The sequence below is a fragment of the Ictidomys tridecemlineatus genome, chromosome 5, assembly GCF_052094955.1.
Source record: "Ictidomys tridecemlineatus isolate mIctTri1 chromosome 5, mIctTri1.hap1, whole genome shotgun sequence".
Classification (NCBI taxonomy): domain Eukaryota; kingdom Metazoa; phylum Chordata; class Mammalia; order Rodentia; family Sciuridae; genus Ictidomys; species Ictidomys tridecemlineatus.
The window spans coordinates 93,172,759-93,181,059 of NC_135481.1; the positions used below are offsets into that span (position 1 = coordinate 93,172,759).

Here is an 8,301-nt window from a genome sequence, read left to right on the forward strand (position 1 = left end):
AAACGCAGGCGTACTGGCATTCTCTTACTGGATACCAGGTAGCTTCAGCCTTGGCAGGTATGATGGAAGAAAGTAATTGTTACATATCCTTGTCAACTCTTATTTTTTTTTTTTAAAGAAAGAGAGTGAGTGAGAGAGAATTTTTTAATATTTATTTTTTAGTTTGCAGCGGACACAACATCTTTGTTTGTATGTGGTGCTGAGGATCGAACCTGGGCCACATGCATGCCAGCTGAGTGCGCTACCGCTTGAGCCACATCCCCAACCTCCTTGTCAACTCTTATGGAATTCTCAGGGGGATCTTGAGCAGGGGAGAGAGGAAATTCAGATGGAGTGATCACAGGTAAAAGATCTCCCCAGGAGCTGACACGGGCACAACGATACAAATCCCTATTGAATAGAAAGAGATGTCAATGTACGCTGCAGGTTTTGCCACATTTTACTAATTTTGGTCACATCTTTTATACCTGCCATGCCGGCGGGCTGTGATGACAGCATGCTGCATATGCCCATCTGAACAGCACAGGTGACAATGCACATGGCGAGGCCGTTTAAGGACAGGTTGAGTAATTCGTGGCCAACGATTAACCTCCTCTGGAGACCCCCGGGCAAGAATGACCATGGAGAACTTTTCCTCCTTAGGCTTCTTGTTCTAAGATAAGAATATACAGATTGTTTAGAGGAAAAAGATAAGAGAAAACTTTTAGTCCTCCCTCCCCCTACATTCCTGAAGTCCCTATAATGCAGGCTCTAATATCTCCAGGCTATTCTATGGATTCTCAAACTTCCCACCTCTGACTCTTTTTTCTGTTTTTCCAGGCTATCTTCTCCCTGTTGCAATATTCTCAGAATACATACCCAGCTGAAGGGGATTGGATGGTAAGCCTGAGAGAAGCTACAGGCCAGGGGCTGAGAGGCTGTCAACTGAGGACAAGGAAGTTCATGGGGACACTGTGATCATAAAGACATAAGACAAAAAAGAAAAAAGAACTATTAATTGTAAAATTTAAGAATGATAAAGTCAAGACAGGTCAGGTGATGGAAGCTGCACATGAATTATGGGTTTGTTTGAGCCATCACAAGGCAGGGGTGGCTTTTCTGAGAACTCCTAGTGTGAATCCACTGGCTGCAGTTTACTCAGATTAAAGCTGACACCCTACCTTAGCTCATAGCCCCCAACAAATTGTTGTTCCCATCTTTATCCTGTTTTCCCAAGAAGCCTGCCACACTGAAACCGTTTGCTTTATTTCCCCTTAAACAATTTGGGCCTTTTTTCTTGTTCCCAGTTCTAGTTCCTATCAGGGCTGGAAGACCCACCAGACACCCAGCTTTTAAAACTATTTTCTATCTGCTGTCTTCTGTTCCTTATTGATTACTTTCAGACTTTCCATTTTCCCAGTTGGTTTACACCTTCAAGCAGGCATCCACTCTGTTAGGGTTGCCAACAAGGGAGAAGGCAGCACAAGAGAAGGGGGTAGAGAGAATCAAGGGAATCAGTTGGCAGAAAATGGATAGACAGCCAGGCACAGTGGTGCATGCCTATAATCTCACAGACTTTGGAGGTTGAGGAAAAGGGATCACAAGTTCAACACCGACTTTGGCAATTTAGTGAGGCCCTAAGCAACTTAGCCAGACCCTGTCTCAAAATAAAAAATAAAAAGGGTTGGGGATGTGGGTTGGTGGTTAAGTGTCCCTGGGTTCAATTCCTGGTACCAAAAAAAAAAAAAAGAAAGTGGATATGGACACAAAATAGTGGGGACAGTGGTTTGTCTTGGCTTTAGCCTCTTATTCTTCTTGGTTACTCTAAGTTCATTTCTATGTTCTGCAACAGGTAGAAGTAATATACTCACGGGGGCAAAGACAAAGCCAGGCTGAGGATCTGAAGGTAACTTCTCTTTTCCCTGAAATCAAAGAAATAAAGCTAGGATTGCAGGGCCTATTTTCATGTTCCAATTTCTACACAAGGTGAACTGAGGACTCTTTAACATTCAATTCTAATCATGCCAACTAAATTCTTGAGTTAAGCTGGCTATATCACTAATGTGCCAAAGAACTCTCTCTCTGCAGCAGTAGAAAAGCATGAACTTGGCACATATTATGGTGTTCTCCTTGTCAGCAACCTCCACTCTTCAAAAAAATCTTATTTCAGGACAATTAAATTTATGATTACACAGAGGCTCATACTCTCCCATAGAGACAAGGTTCTTGACTCAGCAATGCTCTAGATTAGGGTGGGGAAATTTTATTTAAAGGGCCAGAGTAGGCAAAGTCTATCTCTGTCCCAACTACTCAACCATGCAATTTGTAGTGTGAGCAGCCACAGACAATACAGACATGAATATGTATGGCCATAAAAAATAGGCCTTCATCTGCCAACCACTGTCCATATCACGATGATTTTTTGTCTAATTTCCTGAGAGTTACCCTTATCAACAGGCGACAGAGTCTCTCTCTTTTTTTTAAAGGTTTCCATTGGCTTTTTTTTTCTTTTAATATCTTTATGTTTATGTGGTGCCGAGGATCGAACCCAGTGCCTCACATGTGCAGGGCGAGTGCTCTCACTCTGAGCCACAATCCCAGCCCCCAACAGAGTCTCTTTAGTTTTCAAGGAAGTAACAATAATTGGTGACAGCTGGGAATGCGTTAAAGGAAGGGCAAAGAACTTTACCTTAAGGACCAGGTCCCTGGCATCCATAAGAAGGCGGTGCCCAGCTTTTGTTCCATTCTCCAACAATACCTGTTCACCAAACGAGAAAATAAGCAGAAGCCCTGAATCACATAAAAGCATAAATAAACATCAATAGCACTCAAGAGGGAGTAAGGGTCTAAAAGGAACGGGGCATTATACAAAAGATGGGGATGAGACCCTAAAAGAGGGACACAGAAATCTATAAAGGGAAGAAATGTTCAAGAATAAAGACAACGAGAGAAGGAAGGCATGAAATCAGGAGAAAGAGGATTCAACTTACCAGAAAATGGCTTGTCTTACGCCACAAAGTTTGAATCACCTCAGTTCGGTCAGCTTTGCTAGGCAGTTCACTTAGGGCAAAGGCTGATACGACCACATCAAATTGTACCTGAGGACCAAGACAAGGAACACGACAGACCTGACATTTCCCAATTCTAAGAATACAAGAAGTTCTAGCCCCTATATTTCTTCTACTCCTTCTTTTGTATTCTAATATTCAATACTGGATGGCAAGACTGATGCCACAATTTTCTATCTGCCACATTCCATATTTAGAATACACTAAACACTGCTACTTGCCTTGGGTGACACAGGTAGAAACTGTCTGAAAAAGACACCTGGAACATAAGGCTCTCCTGTTTGTGAACCACCTGTGAAAAAAACAGGAGATGTGGAACTAAGAATGTATATGAATTTACAGCCACAGGTGTAAACTGAAGAGATATCCAGAAGAAACACGGCCCCGAGGATAAAGAAAAACACTGAGACTGAGATGCAATATGCTAAGTAAACATTAAAAAGGGTAGGGAAATCATGAGCTCCTTTCACCTGCTAACTTTACCACCCAACCATAATCCTGCAAAGTTCTCTGATACTTTCTGCTTGACTATAATATTGGAAAGAGACCAGATTCATATTAACTCTTAGCCCTCCTCTCTACTTCCCAGTGAAATACTCTTTCTACTAGTCCTTTGATTCCTTAACTGCCCTGCCCCAACTGTGGAAAAGTCCTACCTTAAAGCTCATTCTCACCTTTCAGTAGCTTTTCTGCCAAATCCAACATGGCAGCTGAACTGTCCACACACATATACTCTCGAAGGCTCTGGCCCCAAGTACTGTGAGCAGCCCTGAGATGGTAAAACAAAACTCAACAATTTTCATGACAAAGAGTCATCCCCTCAAGAGATCCATCTACTTCCAATCCCACCCTTGGGTAAACGCGGTTATGTTAAAGTAGTTAGAAAAACTGTAAGTTATTTTCTTATTTAATGTATAAATCCCGAAAAGAAGGGCATATTCAAGGGGAGGGAGCAGGGAAGTGCTGGAAGTGATACTGGGTCAAATAATACTGTTATATTGTGTGTGTAAAAATATGTAATAAATCCCACCATTATGTATAGCTATAAAGCACCATAAGAAAAGAAAATGGGAGAGTAAAGGGCAGATTTAAATATTTATTTGTTGGCAAAAAATAAAAAAAATTTTTGACTAATATGTAAAACCTATTTCCTATACTAATACCTTTCCTTTTAAAACCTCCTAAATATTGTCTTTTTTCACTTCACATTTAAGTTCTATCCCCAATCTATACACCTTCTTCTGCTTGACCTACTCTGAGGGAAGAAACATTCTAGTTTTGCAAATTTCCTGTTCTCCTTTTGGTTTCCCAGTCTCTTAATAATGAAGCATACAAATATGGCTATCATACATAAAACTGACAAAGACAGGGCTAAAGAAAGTTACTTACCAGGTGACAGAACCAGTACCAGAACCAAAGTCCATTAAGGTTTGTGGCTTGAACTCTGGAATTCGAATCCTGATCTGAAGGAATATATAAGCCCACAGAAGAGTAGTAGAGACTCAAAAGAGTTTTAGAAAATACACATTAAGAGACTATGACAGAGATGTGAATGTGTTTTAAATTCAATATAAAAATTTTAGAGAATAGAAAGCTCCTAAAACAATGATGCTAAATTTTTCTTGGGTCACAGAATTCTTCCAGAGGATAAATAAGACCTCTTTTAAAAAATGTATATATAAGTCGGGCATGGTGACACATGCCTGTAATTACAGTGGCTTGGGAGGCTGAGGCAGGAGTATTTCAAGTTCAAAGCCAGCCTCAGCAAAAGTAAAGTGATAAGCAACTCAGTGAGACCCTCTCTCTAATAAATATATTTTTAAAAAGGGCTGGGGATGTGGCTCAGTGGTCGAGTGCCATAGTTCAATTCCTGGTCCCTCCCCCGTAACAAAAGCATATATAATGTCCCAAGAATCTCTACTCTACAAGACAACTTTATGAATGTGGGAGCTGATAGTAAAAGGGTTCAGTTTGGAAGTTCAGGGACTTTCACCTCATGGAATGCCCTGGAGACTGCTGCAAAGCCACCATCCAGTCTTGCTGCCATATACACCAGACTCAGTTCCTCATTGTAGCTGTCACAAAAATCAGAGTCAGGGCTGGGGACATAGCTCAGTTGGTAGAGTGCTTGTCTCTCATGCACAAGGCCCTGGGTTCAATCCCCAATACCACAAAAAACAAAACAAAAACCAGAGTCACACTTACTGGGAAATGACCTCAATTCTCTGGTTACCTATTACATTTTAAGGAAATAAAATCTCTGGAATGGGCCCTTCAAGTTCAGTCCTTTTACTTCCAAATATAGAAAGGTCCAGGTAGCTTTCTCAAACATCAATTGACTGTATAAATGCAGTCCTCCACCTCTTTTCAAGTTCAACATTTCTTTCTTTTGCACTCTTTTCGGCCCTTCCTTACCTCAGTTCTTGCCAGTGGTAAGTAGTTTTGCGTAGGACATGTAGCACTGCTTCACGAAGTTTCTCCTCTGTCTGAGGTAAGTCTGCGGTGAGAACAAGGACTGGAAGTGAGGACCTAGGGAGAAGAGGGATCAGATCCAATATTTGAATAAAAAGCCCACTCAATCCTCCTTTATTCCCAACCTGACAAAAGCTTTCAAAGCTCACGAGAGAAGTTAACACCTAGAGAGAAACTCCAGGTAACAGTAACAATAAAGACTACCACCATCAGTGTGTATTAGATAGTATTCTGCCTCTAACAGCAGTTTATTCAATTTAACCAATCCTATCCAACAAGTTTTATTTTACATTAAAGAGAAGTGTATTAAAAACTTAAAGAGGGGCTGGGGTTGTAGCTCAGTGATAGAGCGCCTGCCTAGCACATGTGAGGTACTGAGTTTGATCCGTAACACCGCATAAAAATAAATAAAGTAAGCTAGGTGTGGTGGCGCATGCCTGTAATCCCAGAATCTTGGGAGGCTGAAAGAGGAGGATTAGGAGTTCAAAGCCAGCCTCAGCAATGGTGAGGTGCTGAGCAGCTCAGTGAGACCCTGTCTCTAAATAAAATAATATAAAATAGGGTTGGGAATGTGGCTCAGTGGTTGAGTACCTCTGAGATCAATCCTTGGTACCTACCCCTGAAAAAGGTAAAGGCATTTGTCTCTCTACAACTAAAACAAACAAAAAAGGATAGGATAAGGATGATATTTTGTGGATTTCCTCATTTTCTGAAAACTTAAGATTGTGATATCTCCAATGTTCCCATAGGAAGGAAAAGTGCTTGAAAAAATCTAAGTCTCATGACTGTTCTCAGTTTATGATTTAGCAAGTATCTATTGAATGCCTACTCTAAACCAGGTACAACAAGATTAAAAAAAAAAAAAAGGCAGGTCTGTAATACTAAAAAAGCTCACAATCATGGAAATAACTTGAATTATACTTATTCTTCTTATTCCTGAAGGTTTCAGTATTGAACAAGGAGCCATACAGGGACTTTATTTCAACTGAATAAAAAAAGTTGAAGATCCTAATCCACTGCATGACAAAACCCCAAATTCCAAAGATCTGGGTTTTTTAACCTTTATCCAAACTCCCCGGGTAAACACTGGACTAATCTACCTTCTAGTAAGGCATCATCATAAGGAATGGTTTGCCAAAAAGAAAGCATGGAAGCCAGGGGCAGTGGCATACTCCTGTAATCTCAGCGACTCAGGAGACTGAGGCAGGAGGATCATCAAGCTTGAGGCCAGTTTTAGCAGTTCAGGACAACACTCAGCAATTTGGCGAGAAATAAAAAATAAAAGGGCTGGGGATGTAGCTTAGCAGTAAAGCGCCCCTGGATAAAGGAAAAATCGAAACAAACTTCAGCGTCTTTTTGAAAAGCTGTGAAATTATTCCTTGCTCTTCATTTTTCCACTGACATTTCAGTCTGGCTTAATTATTAATCGTTAATTATTCTTAAACCCTACCTTGGTTTTCCGAGAATTTTTTCTCAAGATGTACTGCCCGTCTTTGCAACTCCTCTGGCTCTACAGGCAAATGTCGGCTCCAGAGATAACTGGTCAGTGCATGCACCTCCTTCTCTACATTGGACATTGAGCTCTCTATGGGCCAAATATGAAAAGCGGAATCACACATGTGCAGACCAAGTGGCTTTTCTCTTCAGGCCTACATTCACGCAGATACTCACCAGCCAGTAGTACCCGGGCGGCGTTAGTCAGCGCCTGCGGCAGCCGCACGGACGGAAGCTGTAGGATGCCGGGGTGCTTACGATGGGGCTTTTTCCCCAGAAAATCGGACTTGTTATCTATCCGGGTCACACCGGGCACGAGGACGGCGAGCGTCTGCAGGCCGGGAAAGAAAAGCTGATTGCCAGAAATGAAATTGGCAGGCGCTTACACGCTTACTAAAAGGAAGGGGCTGCCGACAGCTTTCCTTCTCCAACCGGAGCTGTCTCTGGAAACCCAGTCTCTCCAAGAACAAAAGAAGTAGGTACTTACTCGGAACTGAAAAATTACTCCACGGCTGCGGCGCCATCTGCCTACTGTCAATAAGAACCTGAGTGTCGTTAAGGTAGCCATGACTCTGGAGGAAAACCGGAAACGGAACTGTAGGTGCCGGTGACCCTCACGCCCAACGTCGCGGTGAGCATGCTCCGCGGACTTCGCGCGAGACAGTATCAACCAATGAGAAGGGCGACTACTTACTAGTAGCCAAAGAGAAGTCTATATGTAAATCTCCTCGAGGAGGAACCCTACGTAGGCGGGACCTGGGCTGCAGTTCAGACATAATCAGCTGGAGGACCGGAAATCAAGGGGGCAGAGCGGGGGCAGGCCTTAGACTGCTGAAGACTGTTTCTGGGTGTATTTCTTGTTTTCCTGCCTGGAGACTTCTGTGTTTGAGTTGTTTCCCGGTGTGGAAAGGGGAAAATATGAAATAAAAAGACATAATGAGAAAAATCAGATTTAGGCCGCCAAGGATAATCAAAATGAATAATTATTAGATAATTAATAGTTGAGCTGGGTGCGGCAGGGCACTCATGTGATGCCCGCTACTTGAGAGGTGGAGTCAGGAGGATCACAAGTTCGAGGCCAGCCTTAGCAACTTAGTGAGACCCTGTCTCAAAGTAAAAATAAAAAGTCCTGGTGATGTAGGTCAGTGGTAAAGCACCCCTACCATACCCAGGATCCAATACCCAGTATCCACCCCTCAACCGCCCCCCCAAAAGTTAACAGTTGAATAAATATGAAGTCTAGTTAGTAAGCTGCCCCCCCCACATTTGTTAGGTTTTGTTTGAATTA

General features: G+C 42.3%; 1 protein-coding gene across 1 annotated transcript; it reads right to left on the bottom strand.

Moving 5' to 3' along the window:
* Positions 1–130: 130 nt before the first annotated feature.
* Mettl17 (methyltransferase like 17) lies at positions 131–7,653 on the bottom strand. The gene is made up of 14 exons (XM_021720937.3): positions 7,501–7,653; positions 7,191–7,344; positions 6,970–7,104; positions 5,463–5,544; positions 5,041–5,122; positions 4,437–4,510; positions 3,722–3,816; positions 3,269–3,339; positions 2,970–3,077; positions 2,669–2,737; positions 1,851–1,901; positions 859–951; positions 468–652; positions 131–390 (listed from the first exon to the last, which is right to left on the bottom strand). The coding sequence occupies exons 1-14, from the start codon at positions 7,579–7,581 to the stop codon at positions 159–161; spliced, it is 1,512 nt and encodes a 503-aa protein (XP_021576612.3). The 5' UTR covers positions 7,582–7,653; the 3' UTR covers positions 131–158.
* Between the last annotated feature and the right edge of the window lie 648 nt (positions 7,654–8,301).